Below are 27,861 nucleotides of genomic sequence, written 5' to 3'. Positions count from 1 at the left end.
TCAGCGAATTGCGCGCGCAGGGGGCGTGGGCACACTGTGCGACATACGGAAGCACACAACGCAGTAAAATTACGACACGAGAACTGGGAATAACCTTTCACAGGTGAAAATAGTTTCGGGGGTTTCCTCCTCAAATGTTCTGTATTGACATTGGCAAAAATAAATAAATAAATATTCTTCATGAAAATTGGTTGAGTAATGAGCAAGTTAAGACCTAATTATATGTCCGTGCGTTGCCTTTGCTGTAACGTCGCCCCTGCCAACATGGCCGTCACGTAGGCAGGTTAGTTAGCCTGGTACGCTGGCGTATCTAGTCATCTTATCTGTGTCCCTGTACCTCGGACGCTCCTGCCTTGCTACATTTAGCAAAACAATAGTCGTGACGAGCTAGTTGGATTTAACTGAAGTTTGAGCTTGCCGCGTGGTGGGAGCGTCGTCACGATGCTCCTCGTCTTCCTGCTCGGCTACTTGACGCTAGCCTCCGGTCAGCAGCTGGACGAGGACTGGATCGATCCGTATGACTTGCTCAACTACGACGCTAGCACTAAAACCATGAGGAAGCGCACCGAGGTTGAGAGGCTTTTAATGGACTAATTAACCTGACTAATTAATAGCTAACGTGATGACTCAAAATGAAACCCGATGGAGTGTTTGTTGATATCAATTTCTTTAATTACGTTCCTTGTAGCAGCCAGTAAGGGATTTGAATGTCCCAACCTCACGAAGAGGGGAGGTCGACTGTGGGCAAGCTGAGCTGACCGTCTGCAGCCAACAGTTGACTCATTTACAAACGCAGGTGAGTGGTTTCGCATTACTGTAACGCTGGTTTGTGTTGGGCATTTATATTTATCAGAGAATGGAAAGTAGAAAACCACTGATTTTTACTGAAACATTCAGTCACTTACTGAGTCGGTATCAACTTCAAAAATCCCATATCGGTAGGGCTGTAATTACAACAACTACATTCAGCGCAATGGTGAGTTGTAATTTTAATCATGTGATTTTATTTGTTTCAATGCCAGTTTGTCAAAATATGTCCTTACGTAAAACCGGTCCGTGGCGCAGGAAGGTTAGGAATCGCTGTACTGTGCTGAAAAAAAATATCACTGACGTCATTTATTTAATCGACTGACTTCACTTGAATCACATTATAGTTGATTACAAAAAATACTTTAATCGTTCAACCCCTATTTCACATACATGTTAATAGGACACTAGCGAATGGTATTAATTGTGGGGGGGAAAAATGTAGTCCATGTTCGCACTGCAGGTCAATTCAGATATTTTTTAATTTTTGTCCAATGTGGCATGTATCTGATTTTTTTTCAACTCAATATGAATAGTACAATTCAGATTTGATTTTTTTTCCCTCATATCCGACCCAGGCCTCTTTCATATGTGGATATAAATTGGATATGTATCCGATGCGAGTGCAGTATGGATGGTCATGTCACACTCGTCTGACCTACTGACCTATATGTAATCAAAAGGTGACAAACGTCACAATTGTTAGACAAACCAAAAGCCAAAAAGGCGAAGGTGGATGAAGCACAGCAGAAAGCAGTCACTGGCGAACAGAAGAGACTTTAGAACCGATAAACATGAGAAAGTGTTGGCTCCAGTTGCACAGAATCCTTGAAATTGCCACAAATGCGTCATGCTGAGACCTACCCGAGGAGCCATATTTACTTCCATAAACACGGCACCTTGTGTTTGTGCGCATGTGCAATGATCCGCCCTGCAGTGTGAACACAGCCTCGGTTTCCTCTAAACCCGTTCAACTAAAAATGTAGAATCCATTCATTCCTGATTCCTCTTTTGATTGACCAGACCTCTAATTTCAACTGCCGCTGAACTGACACAAAGCTACTGTATGACGTGGAATGTGTCTCAAACATTGCACCGTGCTTTTTTTTCAGGTCGAAGCCCAAAAGAAGAGTATGAAGCAAATCTCACAGCAGCCCACATGCAATCCTGTTTTTAAAAGATTCCTGAGCAGACTGCTGAAGGACATACAAAGAGTTAAAATGGTACGTTGGCATTGAGGCCAAAATGAATTATAGCCTGACCAAATTTTGAGGTAAAGGGAATTTTTAAGATTTTCATTGAAATTTTTGGAAGGACAGATGTTATGTTAGGCGATAGACATTTTTGGTCAATATTTGGAAAAAAAGAATAATTTAAGCCAGAGTATTTGGACAGGGAAAACATGCAAACTCCACACAGGACTCAGGAGTGCAGCAGTCCTGAACTTCAGAAGTGTGAGGCAGATGTGCACTAGACCAATGTGCAGCTTACATCCATATCCAGTCATCTAAATGAATAGTCAATTCCAATGCTCTAGCGCAAGGGTTCTCAATTAAAAGTGAAAGAGGTCCATTTCTTAATACTGTATGTTATTCAACTGTCAAACTAAATAAAAAGAGTAGTATTACAACTAGATTTATTAGTGATATTGCACTGAATTGGAAGGACTAAACATCCAAATAAATACAGTATTTATGAAATGTAAAGAAAAGGTTTTCAGTGTGAGTGTTTTGAGTTGCTGCTGGATCCTTCAATTGACGAATCCGCACACCAACTTTTTTCAGTCTTTTGTAACTCTCTCCTTAATGTTATCTCCAAATTTGATCAGGTTGTGAAAAATCTGGGGCTGGGAGTTTGTTTCCACTGCGTGAACAAGACAAAGTGGTTTGACCACAAATTTATTTTCCCTCCCAACCCCCCACACACACACACACACGCAGCCCAAAGACCGTGTCAACTATGATGCCACAATCAGACTGTCCAGACAAGCGGTGGCAGAGATTCAGACCTTTCTTGATAGTGAAGATGGTTGTAGAACAGGTGCTTTGGACAACGCCATCAGTCAGATACTCGTGGACCTTCGACCACACGACTACGAGGCCTGGAGGTGGCGCTTTGAAGACACCTTTGGCATGGATCTGGACACAGTTTTGAAGGTGAGAATAGGGAAGTCCTCAAGACAGTACAATCACTCGAGCTTAACTCTTGTGTCATTATCACATACTTTGAGTCTCATGACGCAACCGCATTCTTTGTGAACACAGTAGAATGTAAACTATAAACATGGATGCTGACCGTGATAAGCTAGTATCTGCTATGTGGGGGAAACGGATTGTTATTTTTACATTTTCATTAATGGCTTGTCTTGGATAGGGAATTGCAGGAGATCTACACGATATCAATGCAACAGGTTGTGAAAAGTAAAGAAATACATAGTCTGCAGTGGAATGGTTTTGTTGGAACATCTAAATGCTGCTCACCATTGTTTGAAGTCAAACATGAGGGATTTGTAGGGCCGGTTTAATGAGCTGAAATAAGCCCATTTCAAATCGGCAAAAATCAGCCGATTGTTTCTTTTTTATGCATTTCTCATTTAACACATTAAAACACTACAACATACGGCAAAGATAATGACATTCAAACTAAACAACACCCAATTTGAAGTAAGTTTCAATGTTTGCTTATGTGACTGTGGACTCACACACTTACTTGATGGGAAATGTTGTTTTTGGGAGAGTGGCTTCTACTTATGGGTGCCCAGAGTGGTTGCACCCTGGGGGATTTGGGTGTTTCTGTTTCTCTATCATGGTAGTGCCTGTGCATGGTAGTGATTTAGACATTGTAGTCTGAAACACTGACCGTCACTTGAAAGTGGCTCTGGATATTTTCCCAACCTAGGTGATCATATCATGGGCCGGAGAAACTCGGTGTGGGAGCGGTTATTATCTAAATTTGCCTCATTGTTATGTAACAGGGCGAAAGTGCACCACGGCTTGCCCACGGACACATTTCCAGAAATAGGCAGATACAAACATTTCTGGTTGTTTTAATTTAGTACGTGATGGGCGGGCAGCCGCTCCAGACACCTATCTATTTGCATACAAGCCATTACAAAGTACATTTTCGATTATGACCCCTTTAAGAACCAACTTTCAGCCCATTGGCATTAGGGGTAACAAATGCGTGCAAAGTACATCCAAACTGCTTACACTGTCAACACTGAAAAGTGTTTTAAAAAATTTTTTTTTTTTTTTTAATATCATCTCCACTTGTCATCCACTAGTTGGCACTATGTATTCTGGTCTTCATGGTCATCATCTGCACTCAGCTGTGGTCTTGCATCTCCTGGCTTGTGCAGCTCAAAAGGTTCTTTACCATCTGCTTCTTCGTCAGTATTATCTGGAACTGGTTGTATCTGTACAAGGTAAGTAAGAACAGTTGTTGTCCATGTGTTGAAAGATAGCCTTTCTTTTAGACACTCTGCCTTTTAAAATAAATAAATAAATCTTTGTCAGATTGCCTTCGCTGAGCATCAAAGCAACATTGTAAAGATGGACAGCGTCAACGACAAATGCACTGGGGTGAAGACGATTGACTGGCGCGATAGTTTGAAAGGTACGCTGAAACAACAACACAGACTATTCACAAAAACTTGGGCATGTTCGGCTATTGGATGAAAATCCAGGGTGAATCTCAAATGCGCCATAACCTTTACAAGTGAACCTAATTTGACCTTCTCTAAACATTTGAATGCACATGTCCAACTATTTAATGTTTCTGTACTTTTTGTACAGCTTCTTCTTCTCTAACAAGGAACTGGAAATACAGTACATAACAGGTGTTTTAGCCCTGAATTGACCAAGACATTTTCTGCTTCAATTAGAATTGGTATTTAAGCAGTCCTTTTTCATCATGTTATTCACACTTTGACATCATGAGACCAAGACGACATTGAGCATTTGATCAACAGTACCTCACCATTGAGAGGCTATAAACATGATTTTCTTGGCGAGAAGTGGCCACTGAGCTCAGAGTGTTCAGTGAGACTGGAAGAGTCAGTGAAAGCTTTGCATCCTTGGAAATATTTTGGTTCATACATGGATCAAACACCAGTTGTGAACACACCTCTTCTCAGTTCTTAAGAAATTTCACTTCACAAGATTTAACAATAGAGGTTTTACAACACAACTTTATTTTAATGGACTTTATAATAACATACTTGTAATTTTAAGCAATATTTGTACAAAACTGTTGAGTGGTGATAAGGGAGATTTATTTATTTTTTGATCTAAAATTGAGAGGTCTTAAAAGTTAAATTTGATTGAAGTAGACTGAAATAGCTTTTGACAGTTTATATCCCAACAACCTTTGGTAGATTGTGCAATCCTATGGAGATCCTTTAAAGATGACTAGGGTTGGGCATCGAGAATCGAGATCCGATTGGAACTGGGAGTAACATTCCGGTTCTCCTGGAATTGTTCAAATAAAAAAAAAATTGTATTCCAAGTTTCAATGCCTACAGTCCGCCGACCCCAAAGAAGAAAGTGGCGAAAACCAACGACGAAATAGTGAAAACCAACCAAGAAGAATGCGCACGAAGACGTGCATGTCCCCAACGGCATTCTCGTCAGTAAGGACAATGCATGCAGCAAAGACGTCAGTCTTAGGCTTGGGAGAGCTCGCAGCACATTCGCAAGCCTCCGAACCAACTGGAAATCGAAGCAGTGCAGCCTAAAAAAAACAATATCCCACTGTACATCAGTAATGTTAAAATCACTTTTCTTGTATAGGAGTGCATTCCATAATTTTGTATTATTATTTTAATTGATCAGGTAAGGCAATGCTGACCTGGCTGCAGACAGCAGAGTAAAACAAAGCAAAGTCAAATCAAATACAAATAAATAGCCAATAAACTTTACAATGTGATATAGTACCATATTTACATATTACAATTTGTTATATCACAGCATATGGTCAATTTAAGGTTCAGAACAGGCTATAAACTGGCCTAGTGATCATGTATAGTATTCCTCTTAAACCTTTTAAGTGATGATATTGGATGATAATGGATTAATTCGGAAGATATGTACCATCTTTTCGCCAGAAAAGATTTCCAATGAAGACCTGTACAAAAACACAAAAGAATAAAGGTATTTGTACTGACAATTGATGATGATGCACTTCAACACTTTGTTTGCATCCTTGCAGAGTGGTACAGAAGCACGTGGACTCTTCAGGACGACCCTTGCAAGAAATACTACGAGGTCCTCATTGTTGACCCCATTCTGCTAGTACCTCCCACTAAGGTACATGCTCCATAATAACATTGAGTACAAATCAAAATGTCATCAAAATCTGACATCAATCCCTGCATTTTTGTTGGGGTGAACTGGAGCCTATCAGCAGACTTTGGGCGAGAGGCGTGGTACTCCCGGGACTGTTGCAAGGCACACGGAGAGAAACAACCATTCACACCTATGGATTATATTGAGTCTTCAGTGAAGCTAACATGCATGATTTTGTGCTGTGTGAGGAAGTACGTGGAGAAAACCCATGCATGCATGCATTGACCAATATTTGATAGATTTGTTCTTACAGTAACAGTTTCAAGTAGTGCAAAACTCAGTTGGTATTCACAGTGAGGAAAAATATAAATTGGCACGGGTTATTGTGCTCTGTTGCGTTGAAAGCAATTGTTGCTGTCTGAAAAGTACTTTATGAAGACCCGCAGCTAAAGTTTCTTTTACACAGAACTCCGCAAAGTTGGATACTGATGCTCTCTAAGACTTGTGTGAAAAGAACTAGAAGGCTCTCCTTGACGTGCACTAACAGCATGTTTCCGCGAGGATGTTATTGTCATTGGGAAGTAAAGTGTAGTGTTATACTGTCTTACAAAATCACAATTTACGATGGAGTTAAAAAAAAAAAAGGTATTTTCTCTAGCCTCTCACAGCCGAGTGAGTGTGAGTGGGCGAGAAGTCAAAAACCCGTCAGGAAGCTGTAAATCCACTGGCAGGTGAGAGGTTGAGCTGGAAAAGCTTGGAGGAGATGAGTTCGGGGACAATGGTGTTGAACGCAGAGCTGAAGTCCACGAACATGATCCTTGCGTTGGTCCCCGCACCATTGAGTTGTTCTAGGATGAAGTGCTATCCCATGTTGACTGCTTCATCCACAGACCTGTTTGCTCGGTAGGCAAACTGCAGGGGGTCCAGCAGGGGACCTGTGATGCTCTTGAGGTGCTCCAGCACGAGGCGTTCAAAGGACTTCATGACCACAGATGTCACGGCGACAGGCCTGTAGTTATTCAGACCAGAGATTGCAGGTTTTTTGGGGACTGGGATGATGGTGGAGCATTTGAAACAGGGTGGTACTTCACACATTTCCAGAGATCTATTGAAGATCTGTGTGGAGACTGGAGTGAGCCGGTCCGCGCAGACTTTGAGGCAGGATGGGGACACAAGGTCTGGGCCTGCCGCTTTGTTAATCTTTTGAGCGGTTTTGCGAAAGTTGGTGAACAAAAGTCTGCTGTAGACTCCCTGATGTTTAGTAAGTCTTCACTTGTATAAAGTGAGTCGCATAATGTATCCAAAGACGAACGGAAAACACAAAAACACAGACAATACTAGAGAGCACGTAACAGAGGCTTCCACATCTTGGCCAACCTCATAGTGTTTCCTTCTCTTAAGGCACTCTCGGTTACAATCACGACCCTCATCACAGAGCCGCTGAAGCACATCGGCCTGGGGATCAGCGAGTTTCTCCGAGCGCTCCTCAAAGATCTTCCCATCACCCTGCAGATCCCCGTTCTCCTCACTATTGTGCTCGCCATTGTGGTAAAGACAATTGAAGTGTTATCATGTATAATTGTGCATTAACCTCAGTAGTGCAGTCTGAGAGGTTCATCGAGTGAAGGAAAATCGCAGTTCTTAAGGACCAGTTGAACAAATGTATTGTTCTTTTCAGGTATTCATGTATGGAAGTGTCCAGGCAGTTTTCCAGTACGGCATCACTGCACCTCTGCGCAGCCATAGGAGGGATCCAACCCTTCCGCAACCGGAGCAGTCTCGTCTCCAAGAAATTGAGGACCGTGGCTACATGGAAGGAGAGGACACGCCGCAGCGTTGTCCACGGCGCAGTGCAGATGAGGCCCGATTGCACAGGAATCAGTTCTGCCGGACACGGCCCACCGAAGCCCGAGAAGGGCCAGACAGGATGTTTGTGGAGACCTTGCGCACCACCGCTTCTTCCCACACCCAACACGAGTTAGACGGGAAACGGCGTGTCAGACACGTGGAGGCAGGTCAAGGGGACGGGACTGACCCTCGAGCGGACTCTGACTCTGACAGCCATGCAGAGGAGCAGCAAAGAGGCCCGAGTGTTTTGGCGTCACAGCTTGACACCAAAAGAAAGACAAAACCCATTGACTGCGGCGACTCTCATCCAAAAGACGACAACGCCAGAGAGACGACGCCATCCTGCCTCCCACAGACTCAGACTAAAGAGAATGTGAGGGTAAGAGTCTCTTAAGAACCATTCAGTTCTCTGATGCTGGCTGCTGTTCTATTTTCATAACAAATTTTGCTTTAAGAAATACTGTACAATTTATTAATTTCTTCCATCATAAAAATTTAACAGGACATGTCAAGTATCTTTTTAAGTCATTAAAGGTGCAACGATTAATCGACAACTAATCCATAATCAAATGAATCAGAATTTTTGATAATCGACCTTGTTTAGCTTAAAATGCTCAAACTTCAGAATTTTAGCCTCTCAACAGTAAATAATAATTATATTCATTATAATAATTAAGTAAAAATTATATTTCTTATATAATAAAGCAGACTGATTATCTTTGTTTCATCAAAATAAGACATTTCCAAACATATTTTACAGTACTTTTGAAAACATTTGTTGACATTTTTGCCTATTTTCTGACATGTTACGGACCAAACCAGGGACTGGATCATAAACAATTTGTTTGTGCATTTTCTGCACTGTCAATTTGAAATGTCCTGCTTTTAAAATAAAGGGATAGACATTTTGATTAAATTAATAATAATAATCATAATAATTATAAAAATCAACAGATTAAAACAGTTGCTGATTATTAAAATAATCAGTTGCTGCCCTAAAAGTCATAAAATCAGTGCTATGATAAATAAATACACCAAACAGATGAGTAATGGTGAGGGAACAGGAAGCATTTGCTAAGCGATACTGTCACCTTGTGGCATTTTATCGGTATTGTTGCATTGTTGAGCGTATTAACATTAGCATTTGTGTATGAAATTGATATTTGATTCATCATATTGCTCATATTTGACAAATTTTAGTGGTAAGCATCACACTTCTGTCATCACTAGTATCCGTCCGTGGTGGCATCACAAACAAGAGGCTCACTGAGCTGAAGTCTCACAAGATATCATGTATGACGCTGGTTTCAACAGGCTTTCTTTGATATTTGAGACTTATTCCTCTATCAAAAGCTTTGTTAAATTCCAATTTGCACTACTTCTGGAGTGGCTGACCTGTCCGTTTTTGGACAAAACCTTTAGGGCTCAGCCTGAAACTGATGTATGAATTTTATAACACTGCAATTTTACATTGCATTCAACAGTTCAGCTATCAATAATCCCAATGTCTGCCCCTGCAGGACCTGAAGGCCTCAGCCGAAGACTCGACGCCCTCCGGCTCGCTGATGGACGTGGAAACGGTCGGCGGTCCTGTTCAGGAGATTTTACAGTCGGCCATGTGATGAAACAACACTTGGAGCTTGTGGCTTCACCGGTGCAGGTCACGGTGCCAAAGATGTCCTCTCCGCACAGTCGGCTGAAGAGCTCTTGCCCTAAAAAGATGCACACTGTTCTACGAGTTGGTCTCTAAACAGAGATTTCAATTCTCCAGTGTAAACAGTATGATCGTTGACGGCAGCTCGGTGACACTTACTGTATGCACTTTAAAAACCTTAAGTGTGCTGAAGAAGTAGGATGTGTCAGTGACTGATCATGTCCAGCAGCAATTTTAAAGCGGGCTATGAAATTTTGTTTGTTACCACCCTTGGTGGCAAAAACTGAACTCAAACCCTTGTGATAACTTGTGATGAGTCTAAAAGTAAACTTTGGCCATTGTTGTTCTTTTGCTCAAATGCGGTGTTATAATTACACCAAAGGTAATGGGGCTGCATATCTTTCAAGAAGTTCAACTTTTGTCTCATCAGTGGGGGCCGTGCATTTGGTATCTAGACCCTTACTAGGGACTTTCCTGACATGACCCTGCTCTTAATACAATAATTCCTCACACTATCCACAAAGTCACACCCCACTCGCACTTTTCACATATTTTTTGTGCTCTCTGTGTAATGCTCTAAAATGACAAAAGAAGGCGCCAAAAGCAAACTAATAGGAAAGCTCTTTGTATGTCTGAGAAGGCAAAACAAACCCAGTGCCCTCCGACGAGTCTGACGCATTCCCCCCCCCCCCCCAGAGTTAAAGGATATGTTATTTGTAAATTATTTCTTTTTTACAGGCAATACAAAATGAGTTGGCAATGATATTTAAGTGTTTTGTGATCATAGTTTGTGGTATCGCTACAGTAACATAATTCTCACCATTTTTATTGGGGTGTCAATTTCTGCATTTTTTTCCACCGCTATTCATGGCAGGGCTCGGTCCCAAGCTCCAGTTGCAATTATGGAAACCATAAATAGTGATTCACGGGAGTGAACCTGACTGTGAAAAGTGAAAATCTACCAGTAATTGATGCCCCCTAAAACGTATTGTAATTGCCTATAGATATTGCAAGATGGTGGCTAAGCAATATTTTTCTATTAGGCAATGGCCTGACTAAGCTCCTCTCCTCACTTCAGCATAGTTTCATGGCACCAATATGTCACATGATGGTGTTAAAGCCATACTTTTATATCTGACAGCCCTTTGGCCTGAGTACAAAAACAGCAAAAAGGTTAGTTTTTCAGCAAATAACAGAAGAAAGCCTGAAATGGCAAATAAGCAAGAGAATCCAGAATGTGTGAGGGAACACTATACAGTGGTACCTCAACTTACAAGTGACATTTTTTTCAAGTCAATTTTTTGCTTTGACTTGTGAGCAAATATGTTTTCAGCGAACTTCACGACACGCAGCATTTTGGCAGATAGTGGACAATTGTTTAAAGAAGAGGCCAAGTGCTCCCAGTTGAAGTTTACTGTCAAACTCAACATAAAACGAAGAGAAACACGATGAAAAACGCCATATACATGCTAACAAAGACCAGCATTGATGTCGTGTTATAACCCTATAAGCAAAGGATATTTAAAAACAATGGTGCAGCTACACATTTAGACACGCAATATAATAATACTCAAAGGCTTCCTCTGTTAAAAACTAGTAATATTACTGTGCTGAACGTCTTTTCCATATGGTATATCCGTATGTATATTACCATTGCACACACATTCACACCTAAGGGCAATTTGGAGTCTTCAATTGACCTACAATGCATGAATTTGGGATGTGGGAAGAAACTGGTATGCGAAACCTGCGGATATCTTGCATTTTGTTAAACTGTGTGCAATTAATTGTCAAAATATTTACCAAAAATCTATCATCTGCTCTTCATCCCTGGGTGCCGGGGAGGTGCGCCCTGGCCCCACTGCGGGGGCCTCATCGTGGTCTCCGGGCTGGGGGCCGTGCTGCTGTATCCCGGGCCTGTGTCCTCCTCCCTCCTCCCTCTCCCTGGGGCGCTCTGCCGTTTGTCGTCGCCCCTCTCTCGCTTGGGCTGTGTGGCGTCCCCGGCTGACTTGGGGCCTATGTTAGGGTGTCGGCGTCTCCTGCCTTGGACGGGCCGCCTTCTGTGACCTGTTCTGGTCGCTGGGTGGTGGCCGGGGGAGATGGTTCTCTGTGGTCTTCCAGCCGGTTGGGCCGGGCTGGCCCACAGGAGTCTAGCCTCTTACTTCACGCACAACTCATTTTTATTATTCACACTGTACATATGTTGCACATTGGGCACATTCACATCTCATTCAGGGTGCCCTGGGGGGCTGGCACGAGGCATGATGAGGTGGACGCTGGGCCCTGTACCGGCACATCTGTGCTGGTCTCCGGTCTGGTCGCCCCCCTTCTCTGCCCTGCCGGTCCTCCAGTTTTAATACATCATACACGTGTCAGTGGGGGGAGTGTTGGGCTGGGGAGGACACTCGGCCAGGTGTCTCGGCACTCCGGCCTGCTCTCTGGCCTGCCATGCCTTTCCCCGGCGGATTTTTAATGCACCACATACATTTGCACATCCTTTGGGGGGCTGGTTGGCCTGGATGGGAGTGGCGGTTACGGATCATCATTGCCCCGTGACCGTCTCGCCTAGCCCCCACCCTCTCCCCAATTTTACTGCACGACACCCCACGACACACGATCACGGTACAGGGATAATGGTTGCCAGTCGGGGACCTGGTAACTATAGTAATAGGGTGGGTGGTCGGTATTCACATTTCACTTGGCTTGACTCCTGAGGTCTGTTTGAACCCGGGTCCTTAGAACTGTGAGGCAGATGTGCTAACCAGTTTCTACCGTGCCGCCAAATATTGTAAATATTTTAGACAATTAATTGCACACTGTTTCTCTACAATGCAAGATATCCACAAAGTTTGACCTGTAGTAAGTAGTGGCCTCCCATTGCCAACTATTGATCACCAGGAAGGGGTCCTGTTTGCAGTGGTGATGGTTAGGCTGACAGATGAGGTTAGACTGGAATCCCCGTGGACCATGATGTTTGCAGATGACATTGTGATCTGCAGTGAAAGTAGGGAGCAGGTGGAGGAACAGTTAGAGAGATGCACTGGAAAGGAGAGGAATGAAGATTAGCCGAAGTAAGACAGACTATATGTGCATGAATGAGAGGGGTGGTGGGGGAAGAGTGAGGCTACAGGGAGAAAAGATAGCAAGGGTGGAGCACTTTAAGTACTTGGGGTCAACCGTCCAGAGCAATGGTGACTGTGGTCAGGAAGTGAAGAAATGGGTCCAAGCAGGTTGGAATGGGTGGAGGAAGGTGTCAGGTGTGTTATGTTATGTCTCTGCGAGGATGAAGGGCAAAGTTTGTAAAACAGTGGTGAGGCCAGCCGTGATGTACGGATTAGAGACAGTGGCACTGAAGAGACAACAGGAACCAGAGTTGGAGGTGGTAGAAATGAAGATGTTGAGGTTCGCTTTCGGAGTGACCAGGTTGGATAAAATTAGAAATGAGCTCATCAGAGGGACAGCCAAGGTTTGATGTTTTGGAGACAAAGTTAGAGAGAGCAGACTTTGATGGTTTGGACACGTCCAGAGGAGAAATAGTGAGTATATTGGTAGAAGGATGATGAGGATGGAGCTGCCAGGCAAGCGAGAGAGGAGGATGCAGGAGATCGGCTTACATGGAAAAGGATGACGCGCTGTGGCGACCCCTAAAGGGACAAGGTGAAAGGAAAAGAAGAAGAAGAAGCAGTTTTTCTGTCTGTGTCAATTATTCGATTCAGTCGTACACTAAAATCCATTTAAATAAAAAAATGTTGCTCTAAAGGACATTGTTTTACAATTAAAATGTGATTAATCAAGATGAATTCATTAGAAAGCCTCTAATTAGTTAGATATTTTTTTAATCAAGTCCCACCCCTAATTTTTGGATTTAAAAAAAATAAGTGTGGGACTTTAACGCATTAATCGCGATTCATTAATTACAAACTAGTGAATAAAGTAACAATAATTTGAATCACATTTTGTGTGAGAAACGACGCAGAACCTTCGTCAGTGGGAGTGCAGTACGATTTCCTGGTACACCGATTATACTGACACACGTCAGAGCTCGGCTACCAAAATTGAGGATGAAACAGAGTTGCAAGAGGCAAATTTCATAAAAAAAAAAAAAAAGCCTTGATAAGCATGGTTTGGTGCAAATAGTGGCAAAAAGAGTTTTTATCTCACCGAAGCACTTCAACCCGCCGACGTGACACAGAAACCATTCCAAGGCAATACGGTTCTAAACAAACTAAATGGTAAATGAACTGCTGCACTTATCTGGCACTTTATCTGGACCATCACAGTGCCCAAAGCGCCTGACAAAGCCTCACATTCACCCACACATTCATACACCAATGGGCGGTTGCTGCCATGCAAGGCGCTGACAGGCCCACTGAGAGCAAATTAGGGTTCAGTGTCCTGCCCAAGGAAACTTCGACATGCGGACAGTCGTAACCGGAATTCGAACCAAAGACCCCTTCAGTCACTGGATGACCCGCTCTACCTACTGAGCCACAGCCAACTTTATCCAACTATCCTAAAATGGCACTTTAACTTTGCCCATGGATATTAGTTTTATTTAGCAGTGCCCCTATTTCAGGAAAAGTGCTCCTCTGTGTGGGGGCAAAAATATTCATTGGAATTGCCCCAAAAGTGCCCGCCACACACACACACTTTTTGGGATGTTCTGCCGCCCCTTTTCCTGTTATTTGTCAGTTATTTGATTCAGTTGTAATATTGTATTCTTGTTCTTACTTCTTAAATTATGATTATTAATCATAATGTTAATAATTATGATTATTATGATTAGGCAGCACGGTAGACGACTGGTTAGAGCGTCAGCCTCACAGTTCTGAGGTGCGGGGTTCAATCCCCGGTCCCGCCTGTGTGGAGTTTGCATGTTCTCCCCGTGCCTGCGTGGGTTTTCTCCGGGCACTCCGGTTTCCTCCCACATCCCAAAAACATGCATTAATTGGAGACTCTAAATTGCCCGGAGGCATGACTGTGAGTGCAAATGGTTGTTTGTTTCTATTTGCCCTGCGATTGGCTGGCAACCAGTTCAGGGTGTACCCCGCCTCCTGCCCGATGACAGCTGGGATAGGCTCCAGCACGCCCGCGACCCTAGTGAGGAGAAGCGGGTCAGAAAATGGATGGATGGATTATTATGATTATTGATATTAATAATAATAATAATCATAATATATTTTTATTTCTGTACGGCACTCTGTTTCAGGTGCGCTCTACAAAGAGTTGAGTATTCATTATCGTAGCATCTTTCTTTCCTAAAAGGACTACTGTATGTACTGTAAATACTATTTATTGTTATAAATTACTATTTTTGCCCAACACGTTACTGTTGTTATCTGGGTTTCTGAATTTAATAATGAAAATTTTAAGAATTTCTGTTATTTGAACTGGAAATTAGCTGCAAGGCAGCACGGCTGAAAGGGTGGTTAACACGTCTGCCTCACAGTTCCGAGGTTCGGGGTTTGAATCAAAGCTTCGGCCTTCCAGTGTGGAATTGCATGTTCTCCCTTTACTCCAGCTTCTTCTCACGTTCCAAATCTATGCATGTTAAAGTTTGCAAAGACTTAGGTGTACGTAGGTGTGAATGTAAAAGTGTATGTGCCCCGCAGTGGGCTGGAGTCCAGGGTCCCGCCTCGCACCCAAATTCAACTGTGACAGTCTCCAGTTCACAGGTGGCTCTAACGAGGACAAGCGCTTTCGAAAATTAAGGGAAAGTAGATATACATGCCATATTATTATTCTGAATTTCACAATAAAGCCTTACACTTGCCAAGCCTGGCATAATAAGAACATATTATTATGTTAGTAGTAATGACGTATTAGTATTATTATTACCATTATTAGTTTTCCTGTTGAGCAGCAAAGTCACATACTGTAGAGTTATTGGCACTGGAAAGCCTACAGGTCATGGTGGAGTTATGACAACATTTGAGGTCAGGACGTAATGACATTTTATCCCAATAGTGAAAACTGTCTGTCACAGTTGTTTACTTATTCTTCAAAAGCGTTTATCAATGTAATGTTCTTTTTCTTTTTTTTCTTTTTTTTCTTATATTTTCTGTGAGGTAGTCATATGGGGCATCAGAATCAGATGAGAGCCACAATGCACTTATTGACGGATACTGTCAGAGAGTAAATTTAGCTCTTTTAGTCAGCGATAGTGTTATGACAAATATAATATATAATACAATATAATACCAAATCATGTAATGTGTCACTGATGGTGTAGTGGTGCACTCGCCTGACTTTGGTGCGGGCAGCGTGGGTTCAGTTCCCACTCAGTGACGGTGCGAATGGTTGTCCGTGTCTATATGTGCCCTGCGACTGACTGGCGACCAGTTCAGGGTGTAGTCTGCCTTTCGCCCAAATTCAGCTGGGATAGGCTCCAGCGCCCCGTGACCCTAACCAGGATAAGCGGTGTTGAAAATGGCTGGATGGATAATGTAATGTGGTGGTGAAAGACTGGTTAGCACATCTGCCTCACAGTTCTGAGGAACGGGGTTCAAATCCCGGCCCCGCCTCTGTGGAGTTTCCCGTGTCTGTGTGGGTTTTCTCCGGGTACTCCGGTTTCCTCCCACATCCCAAAAATGTGTGTGGTAGTTTGATTGAAGACTCTAAAATTGCCTGAAGGTGTGAATGTGAGTGCGAAGGGTTGTTTGTTTATATGTGCCCTGCGATTGGCTGTTCAGGGTGTACCCTCCCTCTTGCCCAGAGTTAGCTGGTATAGGCTCCAGCACGCCCGCGACCCTAGTGAGGATAAGCGGTACAGAAAATGGATGGATGGATGGATAATATAATATAATTAGGGCTGTCAAAATTTAAGTGTTAACTCAAGATTAATCACAATCAATTATTGCATTAATCATGTATTAACTCAGATTAATAACACAATTTATTTTGACAATTTACGCTCCTTTACCTTAACCACGGATGGTCATCTGAAATGGGGCGCAGGTTGCTATAAGGTCAGTGATCAGGTCAATGCTTATCCCGCCAGTGCAAAAATGAGTGAGGAGACTTGGACCAGTGTGCTCGGTGTGCTCAAAGTTTTCTTCCAAAGTCACCCTGATGATAAAACAAAGGTAATTTGCATATAGTGCAACGCTGAACCCTCTATTCATTGAAGCGCAACAAGTTTAACATAGCATCTCAAAGCAAAATGTGGTATTACTGTATGTGTGGTATATTTGGCCCAAAGGCAAGAGTCAGGTTGAGTTGACTCATTTCATTTATGACATCCTTTATTTGTTTTGTTTGTCTAACCTCTGTGGCCGGAGCAAGATAACACAATTGACAGATAGATCCCTGGTTAATCATACTTGTTTTTGGGCTTGCACACAGTTTAAATGTGCCTTTATAAGGTAGCATTTGACATTGGTCAGTCACATCCATTGCCATGAGGGTGCTCGTGCTAGCCTTGACTGTGGCCCTTGTGGGTATGTCTTTTGCTATTTCATCTTCAAAGTGAGAATTTTAAGAGTAGCTACTTTGCATTAAGATGCTATGAACATTATTTTACAATTTGTGGTTGCTTTTGAATGTAAAATGACTCTTTATTCCTATTCTCACTATTCAGCTGGCCACCAGCTCAAATTAGGTCAGTAAATCCTTACTAAAAATAAGAAAATGTTTTTGATTGATACTCTAATTGGAAAGCATCAAATTGTCTTATTGCAGATCCAGAGTTTGCTGTTGGAAAGACATATACCTACAAATATGAAGCAATTCTTATGGGTGGACTTCCCGAGGAGGGTCTGGCTCGGGCTGGCTTCAAAATAAGGAGCAAAGTTCTGATCAGTGCCTTGGCTGCCAACACCTTTGTACTGAAGGTAGCCTTAACACTTGTGTCAGCAGAAGTACATTTTCATATGGACACTCAAGTAATGACACAGGTTTATGTGAATACTCGGTCTCTTTCCCTTGTAGTTGCTGGAGCCAGAGCTCTTTGAGTATAGTGGCATCTGGCCCAAAGATGCTTTCATCCCAGCCACTAAGCTCACCTCAGCGCTCTCAGATCAACTCTTGACACCGCTGAAGTTCGAGTATGCTAATGGGGTTGTAGGCAAAGTGTTCGCACCGGCTGGCGTCTCTGCCTCTGTGCTGAATATCGTCAGGGGAATCCTCAACATCTTCCAAATGAACATCAAGAAGACGGTGAACGTCTATGAGCTTCAGGAGGTAAGACTAACCACTTTCATTAGAATTTCTACAATCTCTTACTTGAGCTCTCATGTATTCTTTGATTGTGGTGGAATAGCCTGGCGTACAGGGCGTTTGCAAGACCCATTACGTGATCACTGAAGATGCAAAGGCTGAGCGTGTCCTGTTGACCAAGACCAAAGACCTGAACCACTGCCAGGAGAGAATTATGAGGGATATCGGCATGGCTTATACAGAGAGATGTGCTGAGTGTCGAGCGGTAAGTGCAAGTTATGTTAGTTATCACCCACACTCTGATATTTAATGTCGATAACATCTTTTGTTTTTGTTTATGTAGAGAGGCAATGCCCTAAAGGGAACAGCAGCATTCAACTATATCATGAAACCATCAGCCACAGGTGCTCTGATCCTGGAGGCGTCCTCGACTGAGCTTATTCAGTTCTCTCCCATTAACATCATCAACGGTGCTGCCCAAATGGAGGCCAAGTATGTATTCAAAATGAAAAATGGGTCTCACAAAGGAGCAGTTTGTTCAATAAAGAGTGTCGGTTTTTAGACAATTCTTGAAATTTCTGGAGATCCAGAAAGCTCCATTGGAGCCTATTAAAGCTGAATACCTCCACCGTGGAAACCTGCGGTATGAGTTTGGCAGTGAGCTGCTTCAGACACCCATCCAGCTCCTAAGAATTACCAATGCTGAGGCTCAGGTACTTGAGTAAATATTACCCCTCACCTCAAAATCCTATTTACCCTGCAGCCACTCACTTCACTTTTTGATTAACAGATTGTTGAGATTCTGAACCACTTGGTGAACAACAATGTGGCCAAAGTCCATGAAGATGCACCTCTCAAGTTCATTGAGCTCATCCAGCTGTTGCGTTCGGCCAAATATGAGACTATTGAGTCCCTCTGGTCACAGTTCAAATCACGTACCACTCATAGGTAGTTGGAACCCGGATTTAAAAGTATACCCAATCTGTGACCCAAATAATGACTTGTAGATGATATTTCTCTCTTCCAGAGAATGGATTCGGAATGCTGTCCCTGCCATTGGCACTCACGTTGCAATGAGGTTCATCAAGGAAAAATTCCTCGTTGGTGAACTGACCCTTGCTGAAGTGACTCGGTCTCTTACGATAGCCATACACATGGTGACTGCTGACTTGGAGGCCATCAAGCTCCTAAGGGCAAGTCAATATTACATGCCGTCTTGGGTAATTATGACATAAGAAAATCAGGAGTTGTAATGTGTTGCAATGAATTAACCTCAATCTAGGAGTTGGCTGAGAACCAAAAGGTTATGGAAACTCCAGTTTTGAATGAGATTGCTGCGCTAGGCTATGGCAGTCTGGTTTCTAAATACTGTGGAGAGAACCCCACTTGCCCAGTGGACCTCATCAGGGTATGATGCCTTTGTACATTTGCTTTGCTGTAGTTGTATCATCAGCAATATATTTTTATTTGCCTCCACAGCCTGTCCACGAACTGGTTGCCCAGGCTGTTGCCAAGGGTGATATTAACGAAATAATTGTCACTCTCAAAGTTCTGGGTAATGCAGGACATCCTAGCAGCCTCAAGCCAATCTTGAAGGTCCTGCCTAGCTTTGGCAGTGCTGCTGCTACTCTGCCACTGCGAGTTCACATCGAAGGTGTTCTGGCCCTGAGGAACATTGCCAAGAGAGAGCCAAAAATGGTGAAACTTTGTGCTGATTCCTTTCAATAACTGAAATGCTTGGGAGTTATTTGTTACAAGCAGCAGTACTTTTTCTATGCTTTTGTGAATTAGGTCCAGGAGGTCGCTGTTCAGCTGTTCATGGATAGAGCCCTTCACCCAGAGCTCCGCATGGTTGCTGCCATTGTGCTGTTTGAGACCAAATTGCCCATGGGTCTGGTGACTGCCCTTGCTGACGCACTCTTGCGAGAACCAAATCTTCAGGTTGCCAGCTTGGTCTACTCTTACATGAAGGCAATGACGAGGTCCACCACTCCTGATTTTGCGCCTGTGTAAGTACCTTAAAAATGGTCAAATTTCTCTTTGGTTTTCTCAGAAGTCAGTGTCAAGAGTTCATTAATTTAAAATTGTGTTCTTCTTGCAGTGCTGCAGCCTGCAATGTTGCTGTGAATATCCTCAGCCCCAAACTTAACAGACTCAGCTATCGCTACAGCAGAGCGCTCCTTGTTGATGGCTATTACAGTAAGGCCTTGGCAGAGTATTAATATACGTAGCGCTTTTCCAAGTCAGTGGGTTGATGACCCCCACCCTGTTTTTGCAGGCCCCTGGATGGTGGGTGCTGCTGCCAGTGCCTTCTATGTGAATGACGCTGCAACTGTTTTGCCAAGAACCATCATGGCCAAAGCGCGCACCTATTTGGCAGGAGCTTATGCTGACGTCATTGAGGTATAATGACACCAATAGCTCATGATAAGAAGCTGGCTTTGAAGCTATTCCACAATTATGGATGCGAGGATGGTGTATAATGGACCGTTATACTATTTTAACAATCATGGTTGTTGTTTTTCCATCAAGAATACTTAACAGTGTAATACCGTTTCAGATCGGAGTGAGAACTGAGGGAATCCAGGAAGCCCTTTTGAAAGTCCAAGATCTTCCTAACAACACAGATAGGATCACCAAGATGAGAAAAGTTCTCAAGGCTGTAAGTTCATGTGGTCTGTTGTGTAATAGTAGTATTTCTTTCTGTGGCATATTGTCCTCACAGAAACCATAATATTGTTCATGTGTCTCTCTGCATCACAATCCCAGCTTTCTGAATGGAGGGCCCAGCCTTCAAGCCAGCCCCTAGCCTCGGCACATGTGAAACTTTTCGGCCAGGAGATTGCCTTTGTCAGTGTCAACAAAGGATTGGTTGATCAGTTAATGGCGGTATGTGTCTTCTAACATTGCCTCACGTGTCATGTGAGGACCCAATAATAGGTTATTGGTCATTAAACAAAGCCTAAAGTCTATGTCTCTTACTTTGTCAACAGCTTGTCACTGGACCAGAAGTTCAGACTTATGGAAGGAAGGCTTTAGATGCGGTGCTGGCTGGTACAAAATTTAATTTCGCTGAGCCAATGTTAGTTGCTGAGGTTCGTCGCATCCTGCCCACTGCTGTCGGTCTGCCTATGGAACTCAGTTTCTATACTTCTTCTGTGTTGAATACAGCCATTGAACGTGAGGTGGACATCTGCTTAAATATCACTGACGTAAAAAATGAATTTAACCTTTAACCTTGTCCCTTTTCCATAGTCCAAGCCACTGTGTCACCACCTATAGCTCAGAAATTCCACCCGTCCCAGCTTCTTAAATCAGACATCAGCATGAGGGCTGCATTTTTTCCGAGGTAAACTGATACACTTGAAATAACCTCTTAATTGATCTACAAAAAAATGCATTAAAATGAAACAACCCCACCCCACAACACTAATTTTAACATTTCTGTGTCTTGCAGTGTTTCCTCGTATACCTATGCAGTGATGGGTGTGAATACTGCATTGGCCCAGGCTGCTGTGGTCTCAAGAGCCAGAATTTACACTATTCTCCCAGCAAGGATCGAAGCAAGACTTGACATGATCAAAGGAAACTTCAAGTTTGAGCTCCTGCCTGTCCAGGGCGTCAATAAGATTGCATCTGCACTGTATGAACAATTTTCTAGTATATTCAACTGACACCAATTATGTTTGGCATTCCTGATGTTCTCGTTTTGTTGCATCCAAACAGTGTTGAAACTTTTGCCGTTGCACGAAATGTTGAAGATCTTGCTGCTGCTAAGATAACACCGATGATTCCGGCCGACTTTACACCACAGTCCTCAAAGAAGAGCTCATCCAGGTCCTCCAGGATGGGATCCTCTCTGACTGATGACATGGTGAGTTTGAGTCCCTGTCTACTGTGTTTAACCACCTTTCTGCAAAGTAATATTGTTCTTTCTGTTATGCTTTTACAGTCAGGGTCATCTGAGCTTGTCTCTGACCAACAAAGCAAAATGAGCAAACTCATTAAGGCCTTTGAGAAAAGGCTGTGTGGAGAAATTGAAACCTTTGGAATCAAGGCATGCACTATGATTGAATCTCGCAATGCGGCCTTCATTCGAGACGTTCCACTGTATGCCGTCATTGGAAAACATTCAGCTTTTATTGAGGTTACACCAGGCAAGTGGAATGCACGAGGTTACTGGTATAAATTGTACTTTGGTTACTAAAAAGTCGATTTCTGTCTTTGGCTCTAAGCTGCTACACCGGTCATTGAGAAGATTGAAATTGAGATTCAGGTTGGAGAGAAAGCAGCAGAAAAGATTATCAAAGTCATTGACCTGAGTCAAGATGAGGGGATTCTTGAGGACAAGAATATCCTGATGAAACTGAAGAAGATCCTTGTCCCTGGTCTGAAGAACCGCACTTCCTCCCGCTCCAGCAGGTCCCATGCTGTTAGCTCTAGCTCCAGCAGCTCAGACGTTTCTACCTCATCCAAGAGTTCCTCTCACAAAAAAAGCAAGATGGTTGACATTCTCGACCCAATTGTGAAGGCGTCCAAGTTACAAAAGTCCTCTAGCAGATCCTCCAGCAGCAGATCGAGTCTTCTTTCAAGCAAATCCTCCAGCAGCCGAAGCACTAGCTCTTTGTCCAGCTCTCAGTCAAAGGTGAGAGACAAACTATTGAAAGCCCCACATCAACTCTATAAAGAAAAATAACAATTATATCTTACCATTGCAGCAAGAACTGTATGAAATGAATTTTACCAAGCACCACATCCACCAGGTATTTCCTGTTGCTCACAACAAACAGATGCACCATTTCAAGTGCTTTGCATAAGCTAATTGAATGTACATTTATCTTGTTTGCAGCATGCACTCTCTGCAACTCGCCGCAACAGCCAAAGCAGTGCCCGCAGTTTTAACGCCATCTACGATAAGGTGAGTCGCATACCAATACTAATCACATTCATTCAGTTGGAAAAAAGCTTTCTTAAAACAAGTCTTTGTGGGTTTTTTTCAGGCTAAATACCTCACTAATGCTGTCAACCCAACTGTGACCATCCTCATCCGTGCCGTGAGTGCTGACCACAAGGTACAAGGCTACCAAATTGCAGCTTACTTTGACAAAGAGACTTCCAGACTGCAGTTGCTTTTTGCCAACCTGGCCAAGAACAACAACTGGAGAATCTGTGCTGATGGTGTGAGGCTGAGCGACCACAAGTTGATGGTAACAGTACAACATTTGATATATTCTCACATGACTTGAGCCAGGGCCAGCTGATGTGCTGTAACTATAACGTTTTTAGGCCAAGATTGCCTGGGGTATTTACTGCAAACAATATGTGACTGAGATCTCAGCTGAAACCGGTATTGTTGGTCAAGAGCCAGCAGTCCGTTTGAAGCTAACTTGGGAAAAACTTCCACGCAACATGAAGTACTACGGAGAGGAGTAAGAGTCACAGTCTGGTGCACATTTCACATATTTTAATTTATCATCGGGTCACATGGTGATTTTGTATTATAATGTCCAGGTTGTCTGAGTACATTTCAAGATTCGCTCTGCAGGCTGGAATGAGCCTGGCAAAGGCCAAGAATGTTCACAATCAGATCAAACTGACAGTGGCAGCTGCATCAGAACAAAGCCTGAATGTTGTCCTCAAGACACCGAGTGTAAACTCTTTTTGATCCTGCTTTATCAGTGCATGAAATATCTCTCACTCAGATTCCATATAACAACCTATCATTTACAGAGGACCATCTTCAAAAAAGCCATTTCTCTCCCTATTTCTCTGCCCATTGGAGACACTGCATCAGAGCTGCAGGCGTACCAGGACAGCTGGGTTGACACCATCGCCTACATGGTCAGCAAGCCTCATGCAGGTAAAAACAACCTTTTCCCTTTAGATGGCTAAGTTAACAATTTCCAACTTAAGTTGAATCGGGTGACACATGCCTCACAAACCCTGTGATTCATTATCAGCCAATCTACAAAGAAAGGAAATTATATACACAGTATAAACGAATAATAAAAAACAAAATATATATCGGACCAACTAATGACGATGAATGTAATGATGATAAGAAACCATTTTGGGAAAAAGTTAGTCATATAAACAAAAGAGTAGAAATGAAATGCAAACACATGTAGGCTTTCTCATGTACAAATTTTGCAGTTGGCCCTAGACTGATGATTTTTAATTATTGGACAGACACAGTTTGATAGCCCTCAATGCTAAAGTTTGAGTTGAGCCACAACTGGTTATTAAATAGCTAACATAATGTTTGTATTTGCTTACTTCACCCAGCTGAGTGCAGTGTAATCAAGGACACAGTGATCACATTCAACAACAGGAAGGTCAAGGCAGAGATGCCTCACTCTTGCCTCCAGGTTTTGGCTCAGGATGGCACCAGTGAGGCTAAATTCATTGTTCTGCTGAAGAGAGACCAACAACATGAACAAAACATGCTCACTGTGAAGATTGCAGACATGTAAGGGAGTGTGCAAAATCAAAAATGCAAACAGAAAGTCAAGAAATGAACATTACTCATATGTCTGATTTGTTTTTCATCAGTGATGTTGACATGTATCAGAAGGGCAATGTTGCCATGGTGAAGGTCAATAATGTAGAAATCCCTGTCAGTGATCTGCCATACCGTCATCCAACAGGTTTGCTTTTTCCTCCTCTTGAAGTCATCCTTCAGGTGTTGTTAGTCAACACTCGGTGAACACTTTGTTGGTGCATTTGTTTCAGCCGACATTCAGATCAGACAGAGCGGTGAGGGCATCGCTCTCCACGCTCCCAGACACGGTCTTCAAGAAGTGTACTTTGACAAAGACATCCAAAAGGTAGTCAATTCAAAGTCGAGTGCTGCGATAACGTACAGTACACCGAGCCTGCTAACACTATTCATTCGTCAAGGTTAAAGTTGTGGACTGGATGAGAGGACAGACCTCAGGACTCTGCGGAAAGGCCGATGGGGAGGTCAGACAGGAGTTACGCATGCCCAATACACATTTGACCAAGAACGCAGTCAGCTATGCTCATTCCTGGGTTCTGCCCGCCGAGAGCTGCCGGGACGCCACAGGTAAAACCACTGCCTTCCACTTATCCATTATATGTCAGAGCTTTGTGCTAACTATTTTCTGTCTACTTGGTTTCCTTTTTTTTGTACCATTTTATCTGTATTAATGCAAATTTAATTAAACTTCCCAAGGGTGGGGTTTTTTGTCTGATTTTATCGTTTCCAACATCGTTTTTTTAAAATATATCAGTAATATACTCTTTACATAAATTTTTTACTTTTGGCTCTATCTTAGCCACTTTGCCTACAGAAACCTATGAAAACTAAATTTTTTAAATTCCTTGTTATTAATTGTATTGATTCATACACTTTTGGTAAAATGGGGTTCATTCTAGACTCAAGACTTGAATTTTTATTTATTTATTTTTTAACATTTTGTTTGCACCAGTTTACGTAATTCATTATTTTTTGAACAAGGGAGCAATTTCATGTACAGTAATATATTTAGTTCCCGAAAGAGGCATTTAATAGCTCACTTGCACTCTAATGGAGCAAATTAATGATTCAATTTTGAATTTAAGAAGTGGCCCTAGCCTCTGCTGACCATGGTACTGAGTATATATCAAAATTTTGTTTTTGAGGTTGTTCTCCAACCTGTGCATTGCGCAAAAAAACAAAAATTTGAAGGGTCGAAAAATTTTAATGAACAGATATTTAATACTAATGACGATAACCGATGTTTGTTAAAAACCTTATGATGAAAAGGCATTAAAATCAAACAATCCTTGAGCCAATCCTTAAGGGTACAGTATTTTTTTTAATACACTATGTGCCAATAAAAAATTCCGTTTGAAACCTCTTCCAGAATGTTACATGAAGCTTGAGTCTGTGAAGCTGGAGAAGCAGATTATACTACACGGTCAAGAGTCCAAATGCTTCTCTGTCGAGCCCGTGCTGCGCTGCCTGCCTGGCTGCCTGGCGCTGAGAACCACCACCGTCTCAGTTGGTTTCCACTGCTTGCCTGCTGGTGAGTCTACAAAAAGGTTCATAAGATGGTGTTCTATAGTTAATCGCCTTCGCTGCTGAATTCCTGTGTACTGTGCAGATACCAGTCTAAACCGTTCTGAGGGCATGAGCAGCATCTTTGAGAAGAGTGTGGACCTGAGGGAAAGGACCGAAGCCCACCTAGCCTGCCGTTGCACTGCTCAGTGTGCTTAATCATAAAACCTTCAACCCAACAACATTTATTTCCATTCATAACATTACTCCCAAACACAATAAAATGTAAACTTAAACCTCAGACCTGTGTGACATGTGGAATTTATGTGGTGTGCTGTCCATTAACAATACAAATGTCATTCATTTGGTCAATGAGGTTGTTCAATCCACATATCCAGCCATCCATTTTCTATAGCATTTGCACCCAATTGGGTGAGAGGAAAAGTACACCCTGGACAGGTTGCAAGTCAATCTCAGGACGGATACAGTATAGACAAAGAGCCATTCACACTCACATTGATACCAAGGGACAATTTAGAGTCTTCAATAAACCTAACATGCATGTTGTTGGAATGTGTGAGGAAGCCCTTGGGAAAATCCACGCAGGCACATGGACCATGTGCGAACTCCACACAGGAAGGCCCACACATGAGGTTTGAACTCAGAACTGGGAGACACACATGCTATCCAGTTAGCCATAGTGCCCCTATCCACATGCAGTATGTTGGGGATTAAATTACTGTTTGTTGTCATTTGTCAGTTTTCAAATGTACTAGTTTTTTTTCTTTGCTCAAATTCATCATATATTACTTTTTGTAAGGGCACAATTTTTTCTATCACTCTCTCTTCTGTAACACACATAATAAAGAAAATGATCTATGCAATGTTGTTGTGCAAATTCTTTTAGTCTTTGCGTTGGTCTTGAATCACAGGCCAAAATCTTGATCCAGAGTACTGTTCTTGTTTGGGCTACATACCAGTGTAACTAACCAAGACCTGAAGTAATAACAAGTAATAATATGAAACAGCATTGCACTTGATTATTCATCCCCTCTTCAAAAAGGCTGTCCAAGAAAAGTGGGAAAAAAATAGAAGTGAGTCATTGTTTTGTGATGTGATTTATAACTATGCAGCGGTGCAATTATGAAATAGGTGACAGTTCAACTAATTTGAAAACCAATCAATTATAATTTGGATTTGAAATAGGTCATGTGTGGGAGAAAATGCACTTTCAAACACACATGGGTGTAGCTGGAAACAGGTGAATATTATTTAAATCTACTTGATTTAAAAAGATTAGAATTGTGGCCTTGTGACTTGAATCAGCAGGTGGTGCGATTTGAAACGTGCACAGTAATTTAAAACCGTGATAAGCATGATTTAATATAGATGATGGTGTGATGAACAACAGTTACTTAGAGAGCGGTGTGATTACAAGGGTGTGATTTGGAAGAAGTGATGTATTCTAATTCCAATTAGAAACGGTATAATGTGATTTTAAACACATGACTATTACTGATTCGAAACAAGTGATGTCTGATCATTTGAAACACGCGGCGGTGTGGTTTGAAACAGGCGGCAGTGTGATCTGAAACAGTCACTAAGAAATTAGTCATTAGAAATGTCATTTGAAATGTGATTTTGGTGTGTGGTGGTGTGCACAAACAGTAGCTACATACTGACAATAATGGCAAATTACCTGACCTAGAGGTGAAAGGGAAATTCTGGAAGGAGCTAGACGAAGTAGTTCTGAGCATCTCAGACAGAGAGAGAGTTGTGATTGGTGCAGATTGTAATGGACATGTTGGTGAAGGAAATAGGGGTGATGAAGAAGTGATGGGTAAGTACGGCATCCAGGAAAGGAACTTGGAGGGACAGATGGTGGCAGACTTTGAAAAAAGGATGCAAATGGCTGTAGTGAACACTTTTTTCCAGAAGAGGCACGAACATAGGGTGACCTACAAGAGCGGAGGTGGAAGCACGCAGGTGGATTACATCTTGTGCAGATGATGTAATCTGAAGGAGGTTACCGACTGTAAGGTTGTGGTAGGGGAGAGTGTGGCTAGAGAGCATAGGATGGTGGTGTGTAAGGTGACTATGGTGGTGGG

At 42.6% G+C, this 27,861-nt stretch overlaps 2 protein-coding genes across 5 annotated transcripts; both read left to right on the top strand.

The window, feature by feature from the left end:
- The first annotated feature begins 13 nt into the window (after positions 1-13).
- Positions 14-10,359, top strand: clcc1 (chloride channel CLIC-like 1). 3 transcript variants are annotated; one of them, XM_061779912.1, is made up of 10 exons: positions 14-103; positions 689-796; positions 1,920-2,030; positions 2,748-2,963; positions 4,091-4,231; positions 4,323-4,422; positions 6,016-6,113; positions 7,494-7,640; positions 7,771-8,319; positions 9,461-10,359. In XM_061779912.1, the coding sequence occupies exons 3-10, from the start codon at positions 1,941-1,943 to the stop codon at positions 9,560-9,562; spliced, it is 1,443 nt and encodes a 480-aa protein (XP_061635896.1). In that variant the 5' UTR covers positions 14-103; positions 689-796; positions 1,920-1,940; the 3' UTR covers positions 9,563-10,359. The 3 variants fall into 3 exon arrangements, with proteins under 3 accessions (XP_061635896.1, XP_061635895.1, XP_061635894.1); XM_061779911.1 differs by lacking the exon at positions 14-103 and adding an exon at positions 166-570 and having other exon boundaries at positions 7,771-8,313; XM_061779910.1 differs by lacking the exon at positions 14-103 and adding an exon at positions 180-570.
- A 6,588-nt stretch (positions 10,360-16,947) lies between these two features.
- Positions 16,948-26,054, top strand: LOC133480947 (vitellogenin-2-like). Of its 2 annotated transcripts, XM_061779732.1 has the most exons (34): positions 16,948-17,033; positions 17,174-17,194; positions 17,275-17,426; positions 17,524-17,775; positions 17,855-18,016; positions 18,095-18,243; positions 18,314-18,464; positions 18,542-18,699; positions 18,779-18,944; positions 19,034-19,159; positions 19,231-19,449; positions 19,543-19,760; positions 19,853-19,950; positions 20,030-20,154; positions 20,312-20,413; positions 20,521-20,640; positions 20,745-20,931; positions 21,007-21,100; positions 21,209-21,394; positions 21,478-21,625; positions 21,704-21,908; positions 21,987-22,396; positions 22,470-22,514; positions 22,601-22,669; positions 22,752-22,958; positions 23,038-23,180; positions 23,263-23,401; positions 23,482-23,611; positions 24,037-24,220; positions 24,304-24,398; positions 24,484-24,578; positions 24,652-24,817; positions 25,620-25,781; positions 25,860-26,054. In XM_061779732.1, exons 1-34 carry the CDS (start codon positions 16,994-16,996, stop codon positions 25,970-25,972), a joined length of 5,037 nt encoding a protein of 1,678 aa, XP_061635716.1. In that variant the 5' UTR covers positions 16,948-16,993; the 3' UTR covers positions 25,973-26,054. The 2 variants fall into 2 exon arrangements, with proteins under 2 accessions (XP_061635716.1, XP_061635715.1); XM_061779731.1 differs by having other exon boundaries at positions 21,478-21,908.
- The last annotated feature ends 1,807 nt before the right edge of the window (positions 26,055-27,861 follow it).

Source organism: Phyllopteryx taeniolatus, chromosome 7 (genome assembly GCF_024500385.1).
Source record: "Phyllopteryx taeniolatus isolate TA_2022b chromosome 7, UOR_Ptae_1.2, whole genome shotgun sequence".
In the NCBI taxonomy this organism is placed as follows: Eukaryota; Metazoa; Chordata; class Actinopteri; order Syngnathiformes; family Syngnathidae; genus Phyllopteryx; species Phyllopteryx taeniolatus.
The sequence above is the reverse complement of the archived record's forward strand: the minus strand, read 5'-3'. Positions and strand labels throughout refer to the sequence as shown.

Coding starts and splice junctions, on each gene's coding strand:
- LOC133480947 (XM_061779731.1), top strand. CDS start 16,994: ATGAGGGTGCTCGTGCTAGCCTTGACTGTGGCCCTTGTGG. Junction 19,160..19,230: donor GCCCAGTGGACCTCATCAGG/GTATGATGCCTT, acceptor TTGCCTCCACAG/CCTGTCCACGAACTGGTTGC. Junction 19,450..19,542: donor CCAAGAGAGAGCCAAAAATG/GTGAAACTTTGT, acceptor TTTGTGAATTAG/GTCCAGGAGGTCGCTGTTCA.
- clcc1 (XM_061779910.1), top strand. CDS start 442: ATGCTCCTCGTCTTCCTGCTCGGCTACTTGACGCTAGCCTCCGGTCAG. Junction 797..1,919: donor TGACTCATTTACAAACGCAG/GTGAGTGGTTTC, acceptor CTTTTTTTTCAG/GTCGAAGCCCAAAAGAAGAG. Junction 8,320..9,460: donor AGACTAAAGAGAATGTGAGG/GTAAGAGTCTCT, acceptor CTGCCCCTGCAG/GACCTGAAGGCCTCAGCCGA.